This window comes from Notamacropus eugenii, chromosome 5 (genome assembly GCF_028372415.1).
Source record: "Notamacropus eugenii isolate mMacEug1 chromosome 5, mMacEug1.pri_v2, whole genome shotgun sequence".
Lineage (NCBI taxonomy): Eukaryota > Metazoa > Chordata > Mammalia > Diprotodontia > Macropodidae > Notamacropus > Notamacropus eugenii.
The window spans coordinates 16,396,107-16,423,872 of NC_092876.1; the positions used below are offsets into that span (position 1 = coordinate 16,396,107).

Below are 27,766 nucleotides of genomic sequence, written 5' to 3' on the forward strand. Positions count from 1 at the left end.
TGAATTTATTAATATTCTTCCCAGATCATTTAGCCTGAGATCACATATCCTCATCCTCATGTTAAATAACTGGATCGGTTGAGCTAATTTATATAGCATCTCCGTGAAGCAGCGTGACTAGACTAGACTCATCTCTTCCTTCAAAAGAAATATTCAGTCAAAATGTCCTCCTTGACGAGCAGAGTCAGAGCTGTTACTGTTGTTTAGTCATTTCAGTCATGTCTGACTCTTTGTGACCCCGTTTGGGGTTTTTATTCACAAAGATACTGGTGTGGTTTACAATTTCCTTCTCCAACTTATTTTACAGAAGAAGAAACTGAGGCAAACAGGGTGAAATGACTTGCCCAGGGTCACACAGCTAGTGTCTGAGGTCAGATTTGAACGCAGTTCATGAGTCTTCCTAACTTCAGGCCTAGTGTCCTATGCACTGTGACACACTTCTGCCAGGGTCTGAGTGGTCAAGCCAATTAGGTATTTTGGCATTATGTATATCAAGGTGGCATTCAGAAAGAAAAAAACTGAGTGTAAAATTAGAATACGAGTATTTAGGGAGGAAAGAGGCCATGGGGAACAACTCATTTTTCAGCTCCAACCCCTCATTTTACAGTGATGGACGCAGTCTCAGTGAGGGTGGGCCTCTCCAAAGTTTACATAATGAAAAAAAAACAACAATTTTTTTGACTTTAGATATAAGGTAATAATGCTAATAGTGATTATTTATTTTTTTTGTTGTTGGGACCTAGTCTTGCATAAATGTGGAAAGTCCCTCCACCATTGCAGATCAGCAATTCCTTCATAATGCTGAGTTTTGGAGAGTTATTTAGGGGCACTGAAAAGTTGTAACTTGTCCATTGTCATTTAGCTAGTCAGAGAGAAAACTTGAACCTTAACCCCAGTGCTGGCCTCTATCCACTGTTTTGAACCATAAAAAAGTAATGATATCTTTAGTTTTTACTTTGCTTGGATCTCCCTGCATATCCCCCTCTTTTCCAAAAGAGCTATCCCTCATGGCAAAGAATCTTCAAACAAAAAAAGAAGAAAGAATAAATTTTCTAAAGCTCATCAACATGATTGTTTCAATAGTAGTAATGGGATGATATTTTATAAGTGTTGGTTGCTTAAGGGGCAGCTAGCTGTAACAGAGGATGGAGTGTCAGTCCTGGAGTTGGGAAGATCTGAATTCAAATCTGTCCTCAGACACCAATATGTTACCCTGGGCAACAGGGTAACCTGTTTGCCTCTGTTTCCTTACCTGTGAAATGAGCTGAAGAAGGAAACGGCAATCCACTATGGTAATTTTGCCAAGAAAATATCAAATGAGGTGACAAAGTGTCAGGCAGGACTGAATATCAAGAAACATAGGATAGTACTTTTAAATGTTGCCGGACACTCCCTCTCAATTACGCCCACAGTTCTGAAAAGTACTCTTTCTGCCCCCACCCTTAGGTACTTCAGTCTGACTATCATTTTTGGCAGTTTTGAGACAAGTTGGATAAAGCCAAGGTCTTACAGGTCACATGGGGGATTTGTTTCATGGTTTGAAAATAACCATTTTTGGTTATTCTGACTGCTACTGTTTTCATGAAATGTTGGGTTACTGAACTTCATTACTGAATCAATGCCATCTTTGGGGCAGTGGATAGATACATCAATTCAGCCTCATGTACTTTGGGCTTGATCACTTTGTGAAGATGTCCAGACAGATGAAAAAGACTGGCAAGTGATCTGCAGTGTAGTCATTGGACATATGTCTGCCTTAGAGATCTGGAATTTTTAAGAGAGGATGAGGGAAACAGCAAATGGATCTTTATATTTTTTGTCAATTGCAAAATGAATAGATCAATGTCAGGTAATCTAAATGCAATACTGAATAAAATAAAAATTTTCAAATCAAATACCAAACAAATAAAGTATCTTAATATAAATCAGTAAAAAATAAGCTAAAACTAGCAATATCACATTTAAATCACTTAGCATCATTTCTAGCACAGAGTAAGCGCTATGTGAGTATATAAGTGCGATGTTATTCAGTCATACGTTTTTAGTTGTGTTTGACTTTTCATGGCCCCATTTGGGGTTTTCTTGTTTAGCTATTATCACTGATAATAATTACTGCTGTTGTTGGTCAGTCATTTAAGATCCTTTGAGATCCCATTTTGGGTTTTCTTGGCAAATATACTGTAGTGGTTTGCAATTTCTTTCTCCAGTTCATGTGACAGATTAGAAATTGAGGGAAACAGGATGAAATGACTTGACCAACCTCACACAGCTAGTATCTGAGGCCAGATTTGAACTCAGGAAGAGGAGGGTTCCTGACTTCTAACCAGGTACTCTATCTACTACACCACCTAGCTGTCCTTATAATAACAATAATAATAATTAATAATAATAATAATAGTATTTTCTATTATTAGTATTATGAAGTATCTTCAGATGCTTTATTTCACTGGTGCCTCCCCAAAGTCCCATAAATTAAGAATCAAATATTTGATGATGAGAGAGATGAAAGTACATGCCAATGTTTCCCAGGCAGGGTGTGGTAGAGCTAGGATACAAGGTCTTCTGCCTCTAAGATTGGTGTCCTTTGGGGATCTTGATTGGGAACGTTTTCACTGTTGGAGAATGAACTAGGGACCAGCTGGGCAGGTTTAGCTGCCTTGTTGCAATGACAAGGTCATACATCACTGACATCCTCTTTCCCTTCATCCAAATTAGAATCACTTTAAAGAACAAAACTTCTGAATCTTCAACAATTCTAACAAAATTAATCTAATAAACCTCTAGCAAACCCAATTCATCTCCATATTTCTTTATTTGAAAAGGTTATCTTTCTTAATTGGACTTACTCAATTATTCATGCACAGAGAAGTTTGGACAGAAATCTTTCATATTTTGCTTCTCTTTTCAAAGAATCTGAGGATAAAGGTGTGTAAACTCAAAGAAGACATTGTGACTCATCTGCCCTGGGTTCCAAAGTGCTACTTTTAGAGCCAGGCTTTACATTGCCACTGGGAAGCTTTTTCGTAGAACATACATATAAGAATTTCTCTTCATACTAGCACCCATGCATAGCAAGTGAATTCATATGTTTGTATAGTGTGTGTGTGTGTGTGTGTGTGTGTGTGTATGAGGCCATATCAGGTAATGAACAAACCTGGCTCCAAGGAAGAGCTGTTATGAAATCCTTCTGTGATGCATGCCACTCGTGTGCCCCTGGCAAGTCACTCCTCCCATATATGCTCTGGACTGGCTTTAAGAAAATTGCAGAGAAATGCTAAACTGCCTTGATAAAGGGATTGTCCTCATCTTTGAGTCCTTCATACTAAAGAAATCACGATCTCAGCCCTTATGAATTCATGCATGCATACCTTTGTGTGTGTGAGTGTGTGTGTGTGTGTGTGTTTGGAGGGAGATGGATGACATTGGCTGTCTTCACACTCCACCTCCTGCTTCAAACCCAGCTTTTCAGCTCTCACTTAGGGAATCTCCTAAATGGGGAAAGTTCTCCTTCACTGGTCCCATATGAAACTACCAAGTACTAATCTTAAGCCACCCACATGTTCCAGGCCTGGAAAACTCATGTTAATAGATTGCCCTATGGACATAACCATGTCACTTTCCCATCCAAACCTCACCATCACATCCTTACATATATTACCTACCTCATTCAAATGTAAGCTTCAGGAGAGGAAGGGTTTTATTTTTACATTTGTATCCCAATACCTGGCACATAGTGTGCACATAATAAACACTAACAATAAATTCATATACATACACACATTTGCATGCATGCATGTCTGTTTGCCTTAATCCACTGCTGAAGGTAAGGGCAAACCACTGCAGAATCCTTGCCAAGGAAACCAAAACAGTACAGGTTACAAGGTCAGAAAGATTTGGACACAACTGAATGACTAAACAACAATACACACATGTATGTATACAGCCATAATACATGTTTCTGTGTATGTATCACTTCTTCCATATCCTTTGCAAACCAACCACTATGATAATATTTGAAGAAGTGCAAGAAACCATGAGAAGTCGCCATGACCTTGGAGCTGGACAGGTTGCCACAGAGACAGGAAGGGCTGCCTTCAACTCGTGCTTTTGACACATCCTGACTGGGTAAGACTGGGCTGTTGGACAGCTCTCTAAATCTCTGAGTTACAGAGTGAGTTCTGAGCCACATTCAGAGAGGCAATTCATCACCTAGACGTTGCAAGACAATGGAAATCACAAGTCTGTGGGGGAAAAGCAAAGTAAAACCCATTGCAGATATACACATATATACACACATATGCAGATACAGACACATACATACATATATAAACACATACACATATGCACACATATACACACATATAGACATGAAGTTACTCCAAGCAGATTAAGCTGGATTTCAGAGATTAAGATGAAAACATATAAATACATAAGTATGTATGTTTGTGGATGTGTGAATTTCTGTTGAGGTAGGGAGATGTTAAATAATAAAGGAGTCCATGAGAAATCATAGAGATGTTTTTTTTTCGTGGTCCAAACTTTATTTCCATTCATTTCTTTTATCTTTCAGGAAAATAACTTATAAAATTACTTATGGAGGAATGGAATCAAACCAGCACTAGTTTCTTCTTGCTGGGGTTGTTTCCCCCAACCAGAACTGGCCTGCTCCTCTTTCTCCTGGTTGTCCTCATCTTCCTAATGGCCTTCTTGGGTAACTCAACCATGATTCTCCTCATCTGGGTGGATCACCATCTCCACACCCCCATGTACGTCCTCCTCAGTCAACTCTCTCTCATGGACCTAATGTATATTTGCAGTACAGTTCCTAAGATGGCTGTCAACTTCCTGTCTGGGGACAATTCCATTTCTCTGGTAAGTTGTGGTTTCCAAAGTGTCTGTTTTCTAACCATGGCCTGTGCTGAAGGGTTACTCCTGGCATCTATGGCCTATGACCGTTATGTGGCAATTTGCTTTCCTCTCCATTATACCATTCTCATGAACAAGAGAATGTGTTTGCTGATGATCGCCGGATCCTGGGTCTCTTCGTGCATTAATTCCATTTTCCATACTGTGTATGCACTCTGTATGCCCTATTGCAAGTCCAGAATCATTAATCATTTCTTTTGTGACATCCCAGCCATGGTGCCTCTGGCCTGCATAGATACTTGGGCCTATGAGTACACAGTGCTCTTCAGCACCAACCTGTTTCTTTTGGTACCTTTCCTTGGCATCGTGGCTTCCTATGGTTGAGTTCTGTATGCCATCCTTCATATGCGCTCATCTCAAGGGAAGAAGAAAGCCTTCACTACCTGTTCTACCCACCTGACTGTAGTCACCTTCTACTATGCCCCATTCGTCTATACATATCTGAGGCCCCCATCTCTGCGTTCCCCAGAAGAGGATAAGAACTTGGCTGTCTTCTATACCATTCTCACTCCTATGCTCAACCCTATCATCTATAGCCTGAAGAATAAGGAGGTGTTGGGGGCCCTCCAGAGAGTCTTTTGGAAATCCTTATCCCAAAAAGAGTAGCTGGGGACATAAAATCACAGAAATAGAACCAGAAATAATCTTACCAATCTCATAGTTTAACCACATTATTTGACAGATTAATATACAGTTTGTATTAATCAGTCAGTTCTGATTAGCCATTATCTTAAATTAAATTTTGTTTTTCTCAATTAACATACATTTTCTCTCTCTGTCTCTCTCTGTCTCGGTTTGTCTTTCTGTTTCTCTCTATTTCTCTGTCTCTGTCTCTGTCTCTGTCTCTGTCTCTGTCTCTGTCTCTGTCTCTCTCTCTCTCTCTCTCTCTCTCTCTCTCTCTGCTTCTCTCTCTCTCTCTCTCTCTCTGTTATCATAAAAATTATCGTCATCATAAAAAATCTCGTTTCCACTGGAAGGAAACAAATGTGCAAATCCTTGTAGAAACTTGAAAAAGTCAGTGAAAACAAATCCCAACATCGGCCACCTCCAAAAATGTGTGTCACCTTCTGCATAATTGGTTCATCATTACTGTGTTAGAAAATGGATACAATTCTTTATCACCAGAACTGTCAAATCATGGTTTGTCTGCTGGATAATTAGAGTTCTTGATTGCTTCAAAATTGCTTACATTACCAGTTATTACTACTTTAGAAATTGCTGTGCTAGTTTTGCTTACTTTCCTCCTAATCAGTTTACACATGTCTCACCCAGTTTCTCTGAAACTGTCTCCTATGTTGTAACAGCACAGTCATATTCTATTACATTCATATAGCATCATTCATTCTCAGTTTTATGGCATCCCAATTAGTTTTCATTTCTTTGGCCCCCAAAAATATCTGCAGCAAATGGTTTTGCATACAAGAAGCTTTCCTTTGTCTAATTCCTTTATGAGTGTAAACCCTGTAATCAAAGCGTATGTGCCACTTAATACTTCTGCAATGTAGTTGGAAATTTCCGTCCAAATAGTTGAACACTTTCATAGTTACACCAGTGGTAAATTAATGCACCTTCTTTCCCATGGACCTTATGATATTTGTCAACCTCCTAGTTTGCCAATATGGTAGATGGTATGTGGAATTTTAGTTATTCTGCTTCTAATTTCTCTCTTCAATGGTGATCTAGAACGTCTTTTCTCATATGTATATGAATATATCTATTCATAGCTTGGATTTTTTCCCTTCAGAAAAATTTGGTTACCATAATAATCGGTGATAAAGAGAAACTAAGAAGCAATTTTTTTGAGAATTATCTCTTCATTTGTAAGGCTAGAAGCTGCCAGCAATAGAAGTCACTTGTCTCTCTGTGATCAGAGACGTCTTACTGCGGAGAGAACAGTCTTTTATATAGTTAGCTATGTAAGGCTTAGTGATGCTAAACTAGAATTGTGGTTTGTCTATAGTAGAGGAGGAATGGAGCCACCGGATGGGTTAATATTTGGCTGATTAGCGAAAGGATGTTTCCAAAGTCCAAGGCAATGAAGAAAGCAGAAAGTGAGTCAACATTCTCTGGAAAGTCTTATTTTAGGCAACCCTCTACCCTAGAATGGTCTGGTGCTAGTTGTGACCAGGTAGAACATACTATGACCACACTGACTCAATGAGTCTGGGTATAGCCCAGAGAAACTGAGAAGTTAGCTTCTCATAAAGAAGACAATCTATCTTATAGATGTCAATAATACAGACAGCCCTCCTTCCCTCAAAACAAAGTCAAATGCAAGTCTTCTCATTATTTCTCTGATGGCATGGTTTTCTTTGGCAACGAAGGACAAACACAAACAATAAAACAGAAAAAAGTGGGGTATCAGTTTTCAATGTTACAATTCCTTTTTCCCCTTTCTCTTCCTAATTACATCTTTTATCATTTATCGGTTAGGAAATGACTCATTGTTATAAATTTGAATCAGTTCTTTGTCCCGGCGACAAGCAATCAACTAAAATTTATTAAGTGACTACTGTGTTTTTAACATTGTGAAACTATCTGGGGATACCAATACAAAAGTGAAGTAGTTTATACCTTCAATCAATTATCAATCTTCACATATTACTAAATGTTAATATCACTAATATTGATAGTAAATAAAGTGTTTATGCAAATTTAATGCAAAGTATATATTATATATGTTTGTATATATACATGTATGTATATATAAGTGCATGTTTATACATATGTGTATGTACACACACACACACACACACTTCAGCATCATATATATGCAGGCATATAACTACCAAACTCCCATTGCCAAATCCAGCTGAAACAATATCCTCTTGGACATTTCAAATGGATGTCCCAAAGCATTTTCAAATTCTACTTCTCTGTGGTGGTGCTCATGATGTTTTCCTAACATACTGAAGACACCACCATTTTTATGATCATCCTCAAAGTCATCCTTGACACCTTTTCAACCACCATATCCAATCGATTGTCAGGTCTTGTCCACAGCTCTCAAATCATTCTCTTTTTTCCCTCACTGATATAGTCATTACCCAAGCTCAGGTTCTCATCACTTATAACCTGGACTATGGAAGTAGCCTCACAGGCAGTCTCCTAACAGCTAGTGTATCTCTCTCCTCCATTCCATCCTCCATTCAGCTACCAAAGTGATTTCCTTTAAGCATAAATTCAGATTATGTCTTTTTTTTAGTGAATAAACTACAATGGTTCCCTGATACCTCTTGGATAAGATGCAAATTTTTCACTCAGTATCAAAAACATCAGAAATATTTCATAAATGGGCTCCAACCTATCTTTCCAGTTTTATTTTGTATTACTCCACTTCTTATGAAATGTGTCCCACAGACTTCTAGGGACTGAGATAACACCCCAAGAAAAGGGATTCAAGATTATGGTTATTCAGGGTTTGAGATGAGAGAGAAGAAGATCTGAGAAATTAAAAAGTGGAGCAGAAAAGTGGCATGGCATGAAAGCAGCCCATATCCGTGCAGATTAGCATGAAATCTATCGACAAATATTGATTAAGCACTTCCTAGATGCCAGGTACTATACTAGGTACTGGGCATGAAAATGCAGAGAATGAAATAAAATCTAGTCCTAATCTGTTTATATTTGAATGCAGAATATGGATAGTACATATAAAATTGTACGGAACAGATAGTTAATAATACCAATAAACATACATGTACATATATACATGGCATGCATATACACAAGATAATGTGGAACCAAGAGCACTAGCTGTTGGGATGAAGGGATGAGGAGATGAGAAAAAGAATCACGGTGAAAATGTTTCCTGAGGTGCCTCTTAAAGGAAAAAGAGGACTTCATAAGACAGATGTAAAGAGAGTAAATTTGAGACATGAAGCATATCCAATGTAAAGACACAGTGATGGAAGATGGAAATCTGTGTGAAGAACAGAGAGGAGGCAAATTTGGCTGAATTATATAAGACAGGTGATATGATATTTTCCCTGAGTACTGCCTTGGCTGCATCCTAAAAATGTTGATATGTTATCGTATCAGTGTCATCATATTTAATGGAATTATTGATTATTTTTATGATTTGTACTTTGGTCCACCGATTCATTAGGATTAAATCATTTAGGCTGTAATTAGTTTACAATACCCTTTTGTCCTCCTTTCTTGAGTATTTTATTGCACTGGGGTAAAAAAAGTGATTTGTTTGATATTCTCCTGTTCTACCTTTGTTTGTAACATTTTTAAGTACTAATATATGGCCAATTTTCACAAATATGCCATGCATAACTGAGAAGTATGGGTATTCCTTTCTATTCTCATTAACTTATCTCCAAAAGTCTATCAAATCTCATTTTCTGAAATTCTATTTAGATCCTTAAGTTATTTTTTTTAGTTTTGATTGGATTTAGTAAAATCTATGATGAGTAACATAAATGCTTGCCCCCACCCACAGTAGTATAAGTTTAATGACTATTTCTGCCTGCTATTCATTTAATATTCTTTTAGAATTTAGATGCCACGTCATTTGATGTATACATGTTTAATTTTGAAATTAGTTCATTGTGTATGGCACCTTTCAGGAAAACGTAGTTTCCTTGTTTATCTGTATTAATTATGCTTATTTTTTGTTGCTGACTGGTCTGAGTTCAGCAATGCCACCCTTGAACTTTTTACTTTAGCTGAAAAATAATAGATTTTGCTTCAGTACTTTATTTTAACTTTGGAAATATTTATGTCTTGGTTCTGTGTTGGTACCAAACAACATACTGGTGAGCTTTGCTCTGGTTGTAGCTCCTTGAGCTACTTCTATATTCAAGTTGATTTTTTAAAATCAGTTTTAATGTAATCATGGACTGACTAATTTGGCATTCATTCAGGGATCAGGCAGATAGACAAAGGATATAGGAATCCTGGAAGATGCTGCTTTTGTCTTCCTCATTCTCATTCCACTCTAGTGATTAAGCAAGATGTAGATCATGGGCTAGAGTGTGAATGAAAAAATGACTACTTCTTTAGTAAAGCTGGAAAAACTATCAACCTAAGTAAGAATCTAAGAATGCTTTTATTCCCCCATGAGGTAATTTAAACTTTGAGAATGTGAATGGGAGAGGCATAGCACAGACTTTCCCAACAGTCTTTTCCTCTCATTCCAAAGCTCTTTCTACTATAGAGACCACCTCCTCGGCACACTACAGAATGTGTTCCTCCCCCCTTCAACAAGAGTCTATGGTTTTAGTGGATTCCAAGTGAAATCAAGTCTCATCAATTCCTTGAATTGCATATGATCCTGCTTCTCTCCTCCCTTCTTCTCATAAGAGTTATTTGAGTCAAGCAGTCTAAGTAATATCTTCATTTTGTAGATGACAGTGGAGTCAAAGGAAGATGAAACGATTTATCTATGATCAAGTCATTAAAGCTGGACTCCTGGCTTCTGACTTTTAGTTTCACTATTTCAGGTTCATTGCACAGCTTCTAAAAAAATAAGCCCACTTTACAGTTTGTAAGCACAGGGACCTCATCAACTTGGACTCAAGCACACAGGCCAGATTCAGCTGTGGAAGAGCATGCATTCTAAAGAAGGGACAAGATGTTTCTTAAATTAGCATTTTTACAGTATTATCCCAAATTAATAGGGAAAAATCCTGCAAAACTTAAGTGTGTATAATGTCTGTGGCCTCTTTTACTTGACTAATCAATTAATAAACATTTATTAAGTGTCTACTATTTTCCAGGCACTGTGATAGGATACAAAGAGACAAAAGACCATCCCTGCCCTCAAGGAGTTTACAATCTAATGAGGGAGATGACAAGCAAACAAATTTATACAAAGCAAATGATACACCAGATAAATAGGGGATAATTAACAGAGAAAAGGCACTGAGATCAAACCAGTTTGGGGAAGACTTTCTGTAGAAGGTAGAATTGGATTTGTGACTCAAAGGATGCAGAGTGATCAGTAGTCAGGGTAGAGGAGGGAGATCTTTGACACACAAGCATTAAGGAACAGTCAGTGTATAAAAGAAAGAGAAAGAATAAGCAACATAAAGCATCTATAGTCCAGCTATTTGCTTGACACACACAAAAAATATCAGAGCAAAATGATAAAAATCTAGTGTAACATTAAGAATTCCCACGGAGGCCTCTCAAGGAGAGCCTGCTATACAGGTTCTTAAATCTGCTTTACTAAAAGGAAAGGAACTTTTGAGCAATCAGCAATCTACTTTAATCAAACACATAAATCATTCACTTAGTTCAGGGAAAAAAGTCAGCACCCTGAACCTCAGAGAAAAAAAAAAAACTGAGAAACAAAAAGCAAAACACAGGGTTTTCAACTGTCTGACCATATATACATAATTACCAGAGAGAGAAGTGCAAGCACCTGGGTTTTCAAATCTGGAGGACTCCTTAATGGCTGGCCAGAGTCTCATCTGGCCAAACAAACTCTTCCAATGATTATGTCCCAAAGTAAAACCTCACCTCAGAATATTTATAAACTTTTCAGAGTTGGAGGCCACCACATTCTGACCCAGCACTCAAAAATTTAACAAATGTACTTGAGGCTATTAATGGGTAGGGAAGAGCTACTTAACATTGCATTCTGCCCCAAGATCTTTCAATATTTCAATATTTCATTTTTCAATATGCTCTTTGCATTTTGTTACATGGGCACACCCTGGATGCCCTCTCCCCTACAGTGTAAATTCCTTGAGGGAAGGCACTGTCTCAGGGTTGTATTTGTATGCCCAGTGCCTGGCACAATACTTACTCCTACTCTTACTGTATGTCAGTTTGAGTTGAAATCCATAATTACAGTAAATTCGGAGAAATGTTTGTGTTGGGGGTGTAAGCTCAGTTCCATGTGGACAGTCTCGGGCGGGTAAAGGTGAGAACTTCTAAACCTTAGAGTTCTCATGAGGCCTCCCAGGGAACAGCAGGGAATTGAGGTGTGAGACCAAGCTATCTCGTGAATTTCTGCCTCTTCCCGTGAGAAAAGTTATGGGAGAGAGCATCCCCGCCCTTGAGATTGGCCCGCGTCTGAGCACACCTATTGTTATCTAACAGGCACGGTATTCAGGTGCAAACTATGTGGCAGGAGAGCTTAAGTAGGGTCAGGAAAGCCTGAAGACGCTCTTAGGGCTGAGGGACCCTTACAGGACAGAAGGCCCCTCTCCCCTCTCTCCCCACTTCCACTTCTGCTTTCATTCTCTTACTGTAAGATCTTTGCCTCCTTGGGAGATTTCCCTCTCTCCTAAGGAAGAGTTCCCCCTGCACATGTAACCAAGACCCTGAATAAAGCCTAACCCTCGTTCGACTCTGGAAAGTCTCTTCTCTCATACGTTTATCCGGTTTGGCCAGCCGAAGACCTGCGATAGGTAAGGTAAGACTCGGGTAGCCCTCAGGCCTCTAGGCCTGGCATGTTTGTGTCTTATGAGGTCCATTATTAAGTAAATACTACGTAGAAACTGCCCAAAGTTTGTACCCACTCTGTACAGGGACCAAAATGTTCTTGGGGAGAGTGTGTCCCCAATTGTTTGGGGGGAAAGCCTTGTAATTCCATCTTTATATCTTCTCAGTAAATATATCTTTTTAAAAGGTTTGTTTTTTTAAGCCACCTTTAAGAACAGGGATGATAAACGTTGCGTTTGTTCCCTGACTGTGATGATCACTTCCCTGTCTAACAATAATTCTGACCTTGCCTTGTTGTGAAAGAATTTATTTACTTGAAAACAAAGGTTAATTCATTCAAGCAACCCTTTAGGTGTACCATTTACCAATCATACAACTGCCACTGGGCTTTGGATTCCTTACTTGTCCCATGAAGTGTTGCAATATTTACTGCAAGAGTTGTTGTGGACCATTGATCAATATATGTTTGCTATCTAGGTGGCAAAATGGAGAGAGCACTGGGCTTGAAATCAGGAAGACACATGTTCCTGAGTTCAAATCTGACCTCAGACACTTAACTCTGTGACCCAGGGTAGTCACTTAAGCCTATTTGCCTTGGTTTCCTTGTCTCTAAAATGAGCTGGCAAAGGAAATGGCAAACCAGTCCACTATCCTTTCCAAGAAAGCCCCAAATTAGGTCATGAACAACCAAACCCAACTGAAACAAGTGAGTAACAACCTAGAGTGTTTGGGAGAATCAGATGACATTATATTTGTGAATTTCAAAGCCCTACACAAATGCTATTATTAAATGGAATGAACCTTCATGTCTCCCTGCATCCTCAGTCTTCACTAGGCATGAACAGAAAGTCCTTGGTCAACCTGTCTGTGCACTACCAATAACTGCACAATGCTATTTGGTGAATCATCCATGGTTCTGCAGAAAACATTCAATTACTCTATAAAACTAGAAGGGGAAAGTGGGGCAAAGGGATTCTCAGCAGGACCATACTAAATCCCAAAGGGGACTCTGCTGTGTTTTAGACTGACAAATAAGCATTTACTTCAGCAGCACTGCCTTATATCCTGTACATCCTTGGGTTCTGCAGTTTTAGTGGACAGTGATAAAGAGCCATACCACCATTCACTTTCTCAATTCTCAGGATGCTTTTCCATCAGACCATTTTGACTACATTGATCAGGCAAGTTAGTATAAAAAAAAATGCAGGTTGGAAAGATAAATGCTTTAAATTGTATCCATCTTTTCTTAGTTTAGTTAGCCTCAAGTGATTGAATCTTTTGTAGATGGCAAAGGGATCTCCTAGATGTGTCTTAGCCTTTTGGAATAGTGGCGAGGAGGGTATCCCAGGAGTTAAGAGACTGGTTCAGCTGATTTGTGGGTTCTCTTCTTGAATTTTCACAGAAATTGAATCCCAGGGTAAGAATAACCATAGCAGCAACAATAAGAGATATTTCAACAGTGTTTGGAATTTGTAATGTTTGCAGTATTAGGTATGTTGTCATTATCTTCTATAAAAATGTTTGTGTGTTGATTGATTCCTTACATCCTTATCCTACTTGTTCTTCACAGCAAATGTGGGGTAGTTATTATTTTTTCCATTTTATAGATGAAAACACTGAAATTCAGAGAGTTTAAGTGAATTGTCTGGGGTCACTGTCATCTGCAGCCTGACTGAAACTTAGGTCTTTGTGATTCTTGTTTCAACATACCGTCTTGCCTCCCACAGAATCCTAAGATCATTGATTTGGAGTTGCGGTGGATCTTAGAAGTCACCTAGTCCCTGCTCCACCTTAAACTTCCATTTCATATATAATGTGTTGACCTGGAAGTTTGATTACAACAGGCAAACAGCCTAGGTAGTACATAAATTCATATTGTTTATTCCCTCAAAGCTAGTGAATTTATATATACTTAGAGCCAGATTCTAATTCTGACTGTCTTATAAAAAAGAATGAGATCCCTTAAGTACATTTTAGAACAATCCCAACTCAGTGTGTCACCCAGATTTATGATGTCCATATATGTTTAACCATAGTATGAGAAAGGAATTTCTTTAGTTTATGGGTTGTAAATTCAATAAGAGAAGAAAAATGACTTTGTCAATTGAAATTTCAACCCAGGATATGTTTCCTTTACCATTAATAGGACATAATAGGGTATATGTCCATAAAACTTAAGATAAGAAAAGTTCCATCATTCAAGATAGTGTCTTGTGTTAAGGTGCCTCTTTCTTAATGGAGAAGAAAAAGGAAAACCTCTTAGCCACTTCCATCTGGTCTTGTAGTTGCTGACACAAGAAGAGGCCTTCTCTGGGTTTTGCTCAGAGAACAAAGACAGGCATATCTGTTAGGCAAGGTTTTTCTGGTAGATGGATTCTGGCTTTGGCCGTTATTGGGGTTCAAATGATCTTAAATGATCATCAAAAGAAACTGAGGACCTAAAAGTGGATTGAGTGACTGATAGACAAAGAAATAGTGAGAAGCAGGAGAATTTGAACTCAAAATCTTTAACTTCAAATTGAATATTCTTTCCATTACAGTCTTTTGATTATACTGTTATTTTTTAATTAAAAGGCAGTATTTACTTGATGATAATGTGTAAAACTATTTAAAATGAAATGAAATGATCAAGGATTGAGTCCAGCAACCAAATCTGCTGCCTTGTAGGTTGGATTATTCTTTTTAAGTAATCTGGAATCCTTTATTCAGGGATTGAGAGGGAACTTGAGATCAGCTGGTTCAGCTCTATATCCAATACAAGAGATGGTCTCTCTAAACCCTTTCAGACAAGTGGTTATCTAGCCTCTTTTTCAGTGTCTCTCCTACCAGGAAGGTCACTAATTCACATCAGTCCATCCCTTTATTCCACAGTACTCAGTGTCTGACTTTACTTCCTTCTTTTATAACTAAAATACTTTCCCCAAAATATTTATTCATCTCTCTATCAGGTTGGATCCTAGGACTGCAGGCATTGGAAGGAGCTTTGTAGATCCCCTGAATAATATTTCGTATGGTTTATATGATTGCACCCATTAGAATCTAGATCCTGGAAGGGTCAGAGGTAAGTGTGCAGAAAGGTAGATGGCTCAGGAGGTGAGATAAGAAGGTAAAAATGGGGTCACCTTTATATAATACTTTCTCCTGGATTCTGAGCCAGGACACAGAAGAATGCAGGGCTCTTTTGAAAGACATTGGTGTCTTTCCACCAATTTGATTGAGTTTCTTTTTTTCTTTTTTCTTTCAATGAATTGACTGAATGGGGAGGTGGGAAGATTACTTTCTCTATGCAAGAGGGTAGATCATACTTTTTCTGGAAAAAAAATGTAAGGCTGAGTGGTAATGGATAGCTTCCCTTTAGCCCAGGAACCATTGCTGAGATCAATGATGGTGACGAACTAATCTCTGTTGTAGGCAGGAAAGGAGTAATTCTGCTTGAATGTGGACTAAGATCTTCATGGCATAGGATGTTTTACATAAGAGGAGATGAAGAAAAAAGTGTTTTAGGAAAGTGGAAGTTTATTCTTCTCTGGTAGTGATCAACTGACCCCAGACTATGCTGTGCCCTCCTACAGAAACTGGTTAAAACAACCTGTATATTGACTAATGAAATGTCATTGATGTACTAAATTAATGTTCTGGATGAGGCTAGATGCTCACATTCCTTAGACTGTGTGAGTTCCTGGAGGGCAGACTGCCAGTGCTTTTCTTCATACACCAAGTGCTTAACATAATACTCAACACCAGGAGGCATTTAATAAATGCTTACTGATTGACTATTGGGTTTACAGTCATTTCAATAGTTAAAAGCTCCTTCCAAAGAGCTTACAGTTAAATATGGGTGACCGAACAAGCAGCCAGCTGAGTAGAATGTCATCAGAGCTAAGAGCTCTAAAGGCATGTTGCTCTCAGAAAGCTATAAGAAAATAAGAGGAAGAACAGTTCAAGGTGATCCTTTAGATAGGGAAGATCCTGGGCGATGTGTGGGGGTGGGGTGGGATAACAGTGGAATTAGGACTGGAAGGAAGAGAAGAATTTCCACTTGCAGGGAGAAGAATCTCTATCCCAGGCACATGAAATGGTCTGTAGGAGGGGGAAAGAGGAAGTCCTAGACTGCTCCAGGTGGTCTGGGGGAGGGACAGTTTTTGTTTTTCTCTGTATCCCCTTTGCAAGGTGAAGTCTTTTACATATTGGAGGACTTTAAGAGAATCTTGATGATTTGAACTGCATGACAATGTTGAGAGCATTGAGGGGAGTCCCATCAGCCACAGTGCAACACGTTGTAACTTCACTCTTCCACAGTGATGCCATTTTGGTCATCTTCCAGAACAAAAGAAAACAACCAACCAACTGTTAAATGGGACTGGATAGAGATTAGAGCCAGGTTGTTAGTGGCCTTAAGTAGTCTTTCTTATATTATCAATAGTGGGAAGTTAGGGGAATCTAGGAATAAGTCATTATTTATTTCAATGGATCAAATCCACTGTCTTAGAAATCTCTGGATCTAATCTAAGATCATGGGAACAAGCTGAAATGGAATTGACAGACTGAATAAGCACAAGATTGCTATGACAGTCGCCTAAGTGGATCGAACAAGTAAACAGTATAATCAGATGCATGGGGCTCAGCCTAAAGGCAGAACAGTTCATCTTCACTGGAGTATTTGGAAACCAGAATATTTTAGGCAGTCCCTGGTGCTAGGGTGACCTACTTCAAATCAGACTGGCTGCATTGCAGAGGTATTTCCAAAGAACACTTAAAACATAGTACATATAAAACCTCCTAATTTGGTCAATTTATCAAACAACAGTTGCTTTGCTAAGTTCAAATATATCGGCTCTATTTACTTGTATGTATTCTCTGATTAATTCTCTCCAGATCAGACCATAGACATAGAACTGGAAGGACCTTAGAAACAAGTCTAATCCCTTAATTTTGTTGATTTTACTTTATTTTACAATTGAGATGCAGCAAAGTGAAATAGTTTTCCCAGATTCACACAACTAATAAGGGTTTGATAGGTGATTTGAACCTACTTCGTCCTGACATTAAATCCTGTGTCTTCTCAACTATACCACAATACTTCTCTCTAAAACTTAAGACACTGTGTTAGTTTTTTGAAAATTACTTTTCATTTTTGTATCTCTCATAAGAATGCATTCTACAAAATCCAATGAGTAGACTGATTCCTCCAGTGATGTACTTTCTCTGCCTCCTGATGATTTCTTGGAGAAGATCTGAGATAGACCTAAGAGTGACATTTCAACTAATAGTCACATATGCTTTTGCATAAATAACTTAGAGAAAAGTGTGAAAGCAAATTTTAATAAAACGTAAGAAGGATAGATCTTAAGAGACAGTTGCCTGAGAATGTGGTATCAGAGGGCAACAAGTGTGGAAAATCACTGCACCCTGAGGAGGCTGCATCCCCTGAAATTAAAGTTGGTTGATGTTGCAATTTTGCTAAAAAGTTGACAATGAAATAAAAGCTTCTAAAATCAGAGTTTCCTTATTTTGTATCTCAGTGACATTTATTGAAAGACATTCTCCAAGATGCTTTGTGGGATGTGTGTAAGACAGGACATGGACATTTCTGTTTCTTAAGGTAACAATAAGCTGAGACTGGTGAGCAAAGCAGTGAAGACAGTATTCCTTTAGCTGTTTGAGGTGGAAGAGCAAGAAGAGAAAAACCATTGCTCAGTGTGATTAAGATGAAAATCACCCGTCATCAGATAGAAGTGAGAACTACTCAGTTTATATTTGGCTTGCTTTTTTCTGCCAAAGAGGATGACTTTAGTGTGGGAAAGTACATAAGAAAAATCACTATTAGAATTTTATTAGTCAGAATTTTGGAGGAGATAGTGTAGTAAGAGATAAATTGAATTAAGCTAACTTAGATGATCATAAGCAATATTGATATCATTTTAATACTCTCCTTGCGGTTTTCTTGGTAAAGAAATTGGAGGGATTAGCTGTTACCTTCTCCAACTGACAAAGACTCATATGATCAAAGTTATGACTTTTCCAGTAGCACTGCATGGCTATGAGAGATGAACTATAAGAAAAGCTGAATGTCACTGAACTGGTGCTTTTGAATTGTGGTGCTAAAGAAGATTTTTGAGACCCTAGGAAAGGAAGGAGATCAAATCAATCAATAGTGAAAAGAATTAACTCATGTTATTAACTGGAAGGTCAAAAACTATGGTTGAAGCTTAATCCTAAATGAACATCTAGAAAAGGAAGCAATGATCACAAAGAACCAGTATAGTTTCTTTTTTTAAAAAATTTATTTATTTTTAAATTACCACATTCTTTCCACACAATTTTGAGTTCCAATTTTCTCCCCACCCATAACAATTTGAATTCTGATTACTTCTTCCCTCAATGTACCCTCCCTTCTATAACATCCACCCTTCCCTTATCCCCATCTTCTCTCTTTTCTTGTAGGGGAAGATAGATTTCTATATCCCATTACCTGTATTTCTTATTTCCCAGTTATATGCAATAACAATTCTCAACATTCGTTTCTAATACTTTGAATTCCAACTTCTCTCCCTCCTTCCCTCCCTCTCTACCCATCCTCACTGAGACGGCAAGCAATTCAATACAGGCTATATATGTGTCGTTTTGCAAAAGACTTCCTTAATAATCGTGTTGTGTAAGACTAACTACATTTCTCTCCATCCTACTCTGTCCCCGCTTTATTCTATTCTCTCATTTGACCTTGTCCCTTTCCAAAAGTGTTGATTTCTAGTTACTCCTTTCCCCCATTTACCCCCCCTTCTATCATCGCCATCATCTCACTTGTCTTTTCTCCCCTACTTTCCTGTAGTGTAAGACAGATGTTCACACCAAATTTCATGAGCAAGTTATTCTCTCCTTAAGCCATATTTCTCCTCCCACCTCCTCCATCTAAAAAGATATTTCTTATCTCTTTTGTGAGTGATAATTTGCCTCATTACACTTCTCCCTTTCTCATCCCAAGATATTCCTCTCTCACTTCTTAATTTTATTATATATATACCATGTGATTCAAGTCAACCTGTGCTCTCTGTCTATATGTGTGTATCTCTGTGTGTGCATAAACCCTCCACCTATCCAAATGCTGAGAAAACCCTCAAGAACTACAAATGTTATCTTTCCATGTAGGAATGTAAACAGTTAAGCTTTAGAAAGTCCTTTATGATTTTTATTTCCCGTTTACTTTTTCATGCTTCTCTTGATTCTTGTGTTTGAAAGTCAAATTTTTCTTCAGTTCTGGTCTTTTCATCGAGAATGCTTGAAAGTCCTCTATATCACTGAATGACAATTTTTTCTCTTGAAGTATCATACTCAGTTTTGCTGGGTAGGGGATTCTTGGTTTTAATCCCAGTTCCTTTGACGTCTGGAATATCCTGCTCCCAACCCTTCGATCCCTTAATGTAGAAACTGCCAGGTCCTGTGTTATCTTGATTATATTTCCACAATACTCGAATTGTTTCTTTCTAGTATCTTGCAATATTTTCTCCTTGACCTGGGAACTCTGAAATTTGACCACAATATTCCTAGGAGTTTCTCTTTTCAGATCTCTTTCAGGGGGTGATTGATTTCTTTCAATGTTTATTTTGCCCTCTGGTTCTAGAATATTGGGCCAGTTTTCCTTAATAATTTCATGAAAGATAATGTCTAGGCTCTTTTTTGATCATGACTTTCAGGTAGTCCCATAATTTTTAAATTGTCTTTCCTGGATCTATTTGCCAGGTCAGTTGTTTTGCCAATGAGATATTTCACATTGTGTCCTATTTTTTTTCATTCTTTTGGTTTTGTTTTGTAATTTCTTGGTTTATCATATAGCCGTTAGCTTCCCTTAGCTCCACTCTCATTTCTAATGAACTATTTTCTTCAGTGAGCTTTTGAACCTCCTTTTCCATTCAGCTAATTCTGCTTTTTAAAGTCTTCCTCTACTCATTGGCTTTTTGGACCTCTTTTTCCAATTGTTAGCCTACTTTTGAAGGTGTTATTTTCTTCAACATTTTTAGGTCTCCTTTAGCAAGCTGTTGGCTCGCTTTTCAAGGCTTTCCATAGCCTCATCCCACTGCATATTCATTCTGGAGGTACTGGATGCAGAAACCTTGACTTCCTCTGACAGTATGCATTGTTCTTCCTCATCTGAAAGGATGGAAGGAAATACCTGCTCACAAAGAAAGTAATCTTCTATGGTCTTATGTTTTTCCTCTTTTTTGGACATTCTCCCAGCCAGTTACTTGACTTCTGAATCTTTTGTCAAGAGGAGGGTCCTGGTGCTCCTCCTCAACCCAGGACCATGCTCAGGGCTGAGGTTCAGATCTGCTGTTCAATTCTCCCAGGGACTTTAAGCTGAGCCACTCCCATAATGGAAGCTGCCACACAGTGCTGCTGCTCAGTTGTTGCCACTGCCATCACTGCCTGGGGCCAATGTTAGGGGACTCTGCTCACCTCTAGCCCAGCTGGGAAAACCCTCTCACTGACCTTTGACACTTTCTTTGTTGCTTGTGGTTTGAGGGATCTGAGACACTCCCTGCTGGAAATTCTACCCTGGAGACCTGTTCCAATCCTGTTCATCCTAGTGCTATGTGGCCAGGGCTGGGTTCCACTCCACTCAGCGTCACATGGTATAAACCTTTCTTGACGGCCTTCCAGGTTATCTTTGGCTGGAAATCTCTTTCACTCTGTCGTTCTGTGCCTTCTGCTGCTCTAGAATTTGTTGAGAGTAATTTTTTATATGCATTTTATGGGCTGTGGAGGAAGAACTATAGTATGTGCATCTTTCTACTCTGCCATCTTGGCTCTGCCCCCACCATCATAGTTTCTTCTAGAATAACAGGCAGCATTACCTTATTGTTGACAGGATTACAAAAGCAATAAAACATATGAACACTGTGAATATAGTTTTTGCAAATTGAGCTTTTGGTAGCAACCCTCCATGGACACCTCCCTTTCTTCTATTGGTTCATTTTATTACTCATTATCATCCCTCGTTCTAAGGTGACTAATGAATATATAATATTTCCTTATAAGTCACTTAGATTAAAATATCCCTCATTAATTAATAAACTCTAGGCTCCCAACACAGTTAATAAAGTATCTATAAAATCAACAAGAGAAATCTCTTTTCACATCATATGTAGTTGACTCCTCTTTGCTGTCTTTATGTGTGTGTGCACACACCCAAATGTGTGTGTTGAAAAATATAAGATCTCTGTTGACTATTTCAAGAAGATTGCACAGTAAGACCATATTTCCAGAATTGAGAAGTTTGAAGTTGTAGATACATAGATGATGGATATCGGGAACCATGGATGCAATCTATTTCACCCCTTAAACATTGGAAGCATTCATTTATGTCTGCTTCATTGTTTTTTATGCTATTTGTCAATTGTAGTGTCAGAAACCTTGGTGCTGCTTTAATCCAAGTAGTTCAGAGGGCCTGAAATTATCTGTCTATCTATCTGTCTATCTGTCTGTCTGTCTGTCTGTCTGTCTGTCTTTCTGTCTGTCTGTCTTTCTGTCTATCTATCTATCTATCTATCTATCTATCTATCTATCTATCTATCTATCTCTCTATCTATCTCTCTATCTATCTATCTATCTATCTATCTATCTATCTATCTATCTATCTATCTATCTATCTATCTACCTGTCTGTCTGTCTGTCTTTCTGTCTGTCTGTCTGTATTTCTATTCATCCTTACATTCATCTATCTGTCCATCTCTCCATATATCCATCTGTCTATTCATCTATCTATCTATCTATTTATCAATTAATCTATCTATCTCAGACATGTCATACATGTGAAACTGTAAGAACATAAGCATATTATTACATCCTAAAAATATTGAAAGGCATGGATTCAGAGAAATGTGAGAATATTTGCACAAAATGAAATCCAGAGGAGTGAATCTAATTCTGAGAACAATTTATACAATGACAGCAACACTGTAAAGAACAACTTTGAAAAACTTAAGAATCATGATCAATGCAATTATAAACCAACCTATCAATATACATTTATTAAGCACCCAGTATGTACCACAGACAGTGTACCCAAGCCATAGGAATGCAAAAAAGGCAAAAGATAGTCCCGCTGCTCAAGGAATTTACAATCTAATGGAAGAGATAACAGGCAAATTACTATGTACAAACAATCTACAGACAGAATATATAGGAAATAATCAACCTGGGGAAAATATTGAAATTCAAGAATAGGGAAGACTGAAAAAAACAAAAACAGGAAGTGTATCTTGTAGAAGATGAAATTTCAGTTGGATCTTGAAGGCCAAGGAAACCAAGAAACAGAGAAGAGAGGGCCTTCCAGAGATAGAGCCAAGTGCACATGCCCAGAGCAGGCAGATGAGAGTCAAGTTGGAGGAGGAGTGATGGACATCAGTATTGCTGGATACCTTGCTGAAGATCATGTATAAGAATTCAATGCCATTCAGTAAGCATTTATTAAATACCTATTCTGCACCAGGAACTAGTCTACATGCTGAGTATACAAAAAGGAGTAAAATATTCTGGCTGTCAAGGAGTTTAAAATCTAGAGAAAACTGGAAACTATGAGTACAGGTTATGAGAGGTTTTTAATGTTAAATAGACAGTTTTACATTTAGTCCTAGAAGTGATAGGGAGGTACAGGAGTTTATTGGTGACACTGTAATCCCTGTGCTTTGGAAATATCACTTTAGCAACTGAGCAGAGAAAGGCCTGGTGTTCAGATAAAGCCTGGATGCAGGGAGACCAACTAGCCTATGATGGTTACTGTCCAGGCATTATGTGATGATGGCCTCCTCCAAGGTACTGGCAGTTTCAGAGCTGAAAGGAGGCATATCCAAGAGATGTGAGCAAAATAAAATTGAGAGGTTTTGGTAAGAGATGTATGATGTGGGCTGAGGGAGAGTGAGGATGATTGTAAGACTGGGTGTCAACAATCTAATATAAACTCATACATACTTTAATACTCAGCCCATTTAGTACAAAAGTAGACTAATGGATATATGTTAGGAAAATTCACCTCATGAGCAAAGAATCAAAAAATCAAAGGCTTATTGATTGGGTGAAAAGACTATGAAGTATTTGATGAATACTTTAATTGAGAAGAAAATTGGGAGATGTGAGATATGATGAATCCCAAATAGAATCACCAAGACAAAACGAAAATAACTCTCATATAATTGATATAAAGTGACCGATTATCAAGGGGGAATTCATTTCCAAATAGGCTGTCTGACAATAGTCAGTCCTATGACTTGTTACAAGAAAGAATTCAAATAAGAAGAAAAGTCCATTTTACATCACATTCAAGCTGGTGAATTTGGGAAGAGTGTCCAGAATAAACCAACCACACATGTTGGAAGCAACTATGTTTTGAAAACACTGAGAGTTATAATGCTACTGCAGAAATCTCCAATATAATTTCCTTTCAGACACAATTATGTTCTCTTGAGTAGGGTAGTTAAGTGGTATAGTAATGGATAGTACTACACCTAGAGTCTGGTAGAACTGAATTCAAATCTAGTCTCAGGCATTTACAAGCTGGGTGACCATAGCCAAGTCACTTAACCTATATTTCCCTTACTTTCCTTACCTGCAAAATGAGGATAATAACAGCACCTCCCTCTAAAGATACTTGTTAGGATCCAAACAGATCATAACTGTTAATAAGCTGGTGCAATGACTGGAATATAATAAGAACTACAGGAATGTTACATATTATTGAACAGGGTGACATCAAAAACTTTATTCAAAAAGCCATAGTTACAACAAGAATATTAAAAAATCTTTTAAATAGATGTGGAAATATAAAAGTATAAACATATCAAAAGTAAAAACAAACTATATTATTTAACTAGGAAGATAATATCCAGATGATATGGTTAAGTGAAATGGTTTTAGCTCACTTCAATAATTTTATTTTTCAAAAAGGGAAACTGAATTTTAAGATATTTAGAAAACGGAGAAGATATCACTGTCTTGAAAATTTTCAGACCTTGTTGTTTTGAAAAGAAAGGCATCTATAAAAGTATGTTTTTTTCTCACTCCTGTATAATTTCTGTGGGAATCTAGACAGACGGTATATTAGAAAAAGGTCTGAGAAGAGAATAGACTGTTTTGATATAAATATAGTAGTGGGGTAGTGTCCTCTCAATACTTTGGCATAAATGTGGGAGATGAGCAGCATACCCCAAGCCTTTGGTTTAAATGTGGGGAATGGAAAATGTCCCCTAAGATTTTGGTTTAAGTGTGGGGAAAAGGCAGTGTCCCCCAAGCCTATGGTATAAATCTGGCAGATGGGCAGTATGCCCCAAACCTTTGATATAAATGTAGGTGATGAGCAGTGCCCTGAAAGACTTTGGTATAAGTGAAGGGAGAGACAATGACCCTCAATGATGACCAAAAGTCAAAATTTCCCAATTAACTCAGTCAGAAGTAAACTAGATATAACAAAACCATAAATCTCTGAATTTGGTTCAAAAAGTGCTTCATCAAATTTGAAGTCTTTGAAATCCATTATGTCAAAAGGAGCAATATTATGCAAGAAACAAATTTAGATTCCTTGAGGAGCTATGGTAATGTTTTGTATTGGTAATTGTTATTCAGTCCTTTCTCAAACATGTCTGACTCTTCATGATCCCATTTAGTGTTTTCTTGGCAAAGATACTTAAGAAATTTGCCATTAGCTTCTCCAGCTAATTTTACAAATGAAGAAACTGAGGCAAAGCGTGTTAAGTGGCTTGCCCAGGGCCACACAGCTGTTGTCTGAAGCTTGGTCTCAGGACTTCCCGACTCCATGCCTGGTTTTCTATCTATTTTCACCTAGCTTACACCTCTCTGAATAGAAGAATGTGAAAAACATTTTAAATAGATGTGGAAATATTAAATTATAAACATATCAAAAGTGAAAAGCTATTTTATTTAAATAGGAAGAAAATATCATGATAACATGACTTCCCAATGTCCTAGGGATTGTACAAAAGCAGCAATCAAGTTTGAAATCAACTTTGCACACATCTAGTAGACTAAAGAAAAGAGAGTCTGTGAAGGAATGTGGATTGGAATTGGGAGGATGGGGAAGAGGATGGGAGCTGGATTCTTGGAGAAGTGGATGGGATTGGGAATGGGAGAATGGACAGGGGAGTAGGATGGGGTGGGAAGATAAGGTAATGAGAATAGAGTAAAACAAGAGGCTGACAAAGGAAATAGAAAAACATATTGAGGTAAATTTTAAAATAGCAATTATAACTCTGAATGTGAATGGGATGTTTTTAACAGCTCTCTTTGAATTGTAAAGAACTACAAATTTCAGGGATCCCTATCAATTGGGGAATGGCTGGAGAAGCTGTGGTCTATGGTCGCAATGGAATACTACTGTACTATAAGAAATAAAGAGTTCACTGATGAAAATATTTTGGGAAAAATGTTAGGGTGAAATGGGCAGAACCAAGAGAACATTGCATACAATAACAGTAATATTGCTTTAAGAATGACTTTGAGTAAGCCATTTTGACAATTAAAAATTAAAAAATGAAAAATTAAGGATGTATAAAGAAAGAAGCTACCGACATTCAAAGACAGAATTGACAAATACATACATACATGTATGTAATGGTAGCTATCTAAAGGGTGGGTTGGGGGAGAGGTAAGATAAAAAACGAAGAAAAAGAATTTTACATTATTATTTTACTTTATTACAAATTTAAAAGGAATAGCAAGTTGGCCATAAATGATTTGAAGTTTCATATACAATCATTTTTATTATAATGTTATGAAATTCTTGCTTATTTTAAAAATTAAAATATCTTTAAATGATGATCATGGTGACAGTGATAATGGTAATGATATGAACAAAACAAACCTTAAAGTCAGTTAATTCCTGTTTCTCAAGAAAATCCCATTCAGTTTAACTTTCTGTATCCAGTTCTGTTTTGCTCCTGAATCTGGTGTATTTGCAAAATTTACAACCAGTTCTCTCCCAAAGTGTCTTTAGTTTCTGATCTCTTGTTTGCTTTGGAAAATGTTTCCTGCAATTAAACTGGGAAGAAATGCCAGGCATAGAGAGGCTGAATCAGCTTATTGATTGCTTACCAAGCAAAGAAATCAACTAAGAATGGACCATGAATACAGAAGTAACCAGATGAGTCACTTTGATTTCTTTTTCAGCACTTCAGTCAATGAATCGATCACCCCAAGGACTCAATTAATTCAAATAATTCATGTGATTGATTTTTTTTGAATTGTAACTTATTGACCAAAATCAATGAGACGACTTTTGCTGACAGTCATTATTTGTAGCAACAGGCACAGTCCTGGGCTTCGTATTTGTTCAGTCTTCTTCCTTTTTTAAAACTTTTTTTTTGGGCTTTAGGTGAAAAGTGAAACAATGCTTACATGGGAAGAAGAGAATCAGACTTTTGCTAGAGATTTCATCCTATTAGGATTATTGCATCCAAACCAGTATGGATTGCTGTTCTTGACACTTATTCTCATCATTTTTATGGTGGCAATTTTGGGGAACACAGTCTTGATTCTTCTTATCCGTCTCTACAGCAGGCTCCACACTCCAATGTACTTCCTTCTCAGCCATCTCTCCTTTATGGATATCTTGCACATCTCCAACATTGTTCCCAAGATGGCCTTTAACTTCATATCTGGCCAGCAGTCCATCACATTTGCAGGTTGTGGGTTCCAGATCTTCCTCTCCCTCATCTTTTTGGGAGCTGAATGCCTTCTTCTGGCAGCCATGTCCTATGATCGCTATGTAGCCATCTGCCACCCACTGCGTTATTCCATCCTCATGAACCATCGGATCAGTGTCCACATGGCTGCTGGGTGTTGGATTGTGGGAACCATCAACTCTACAATTCACACAACTTATGCACTGCATCTCCCCTTTTGTGGCACAAGGGTCATTGACCACTTTTTCTGTGAAGTCCCAGCCATGTTGAAACTTTCCTGTGTTGACACATCACCCTATGAAGGAGGAGTTTATGTGAGTGCTGTATTCTTCCTCTTAATTCCCTTTTCCATCATTCTTGCCTCTTATGCTCAGATTCTACACACCGTACTTCACATTAAATCTGTGGAAGCCCAGAAAAAAGCCTTCTCAACTTGTTCCTCCCACTTGACTGTGGTTATCATGTACTATGGGCCGTTTATCTTTACATACATGAGGCCAAAGTCCTATCATACTCCAGGTCAGGACAAAGTCTTGGCCATCTTATATACCATTCTTACTCCCATGCTCAACCCTATCATCTACAGCCTCAGAAATAAAGATGTCTTATGTGCCCTGAAGAAGGTTTTAGGAAAGACACTTAGGCAAAAAAATTAAGTTTTATTTGAAATTCAATTCAATGCTCATAATTGTTTTCCTTCATTCTTGAAGAGGACCAAAATGATATCACTATGCATGAGTTCACTTATA

General features: G+C 37.9%; 2 protein-coding genes and 1 long non-coding RNA gene across 3 annotated transcripts in view; 2 read left to right on the plus strand and 1 right to left on the minus strand.

The window, feature by feature from the left end:
- LOC140508508 (uncharacterized) overlaps positions 1 to 27,766 on the minus strand; it is an 88,053-nt gene that overhangs the window by 48,360 nt on the left and 11,927 nt on the right. The gene's annotated exons all lie outside the window — the stretch shown is intronic.
- On the plus strand, positions 4,594 to 5,532 carry LOC140508507 (olfactory receptor 2L2-like). Its single transcript, XM_072616461.1, is given in 1 exon segment — positions 4,594 to 5,532. A coding segment is annotated over 1 exon segment (939 nt).
- On the plus strand, positions 26,723 to 27,673 carry LOC140503157 (olfactory receptor 2AJ1-like). The gene has a single exon (XM_072606972.1). It carries the CDS (start codon positions 26,723 to 26,725, stop codon positions 27,671 to 27,673), a length of 951 nt encoding a protein of 316 aa, XP_072463073.1.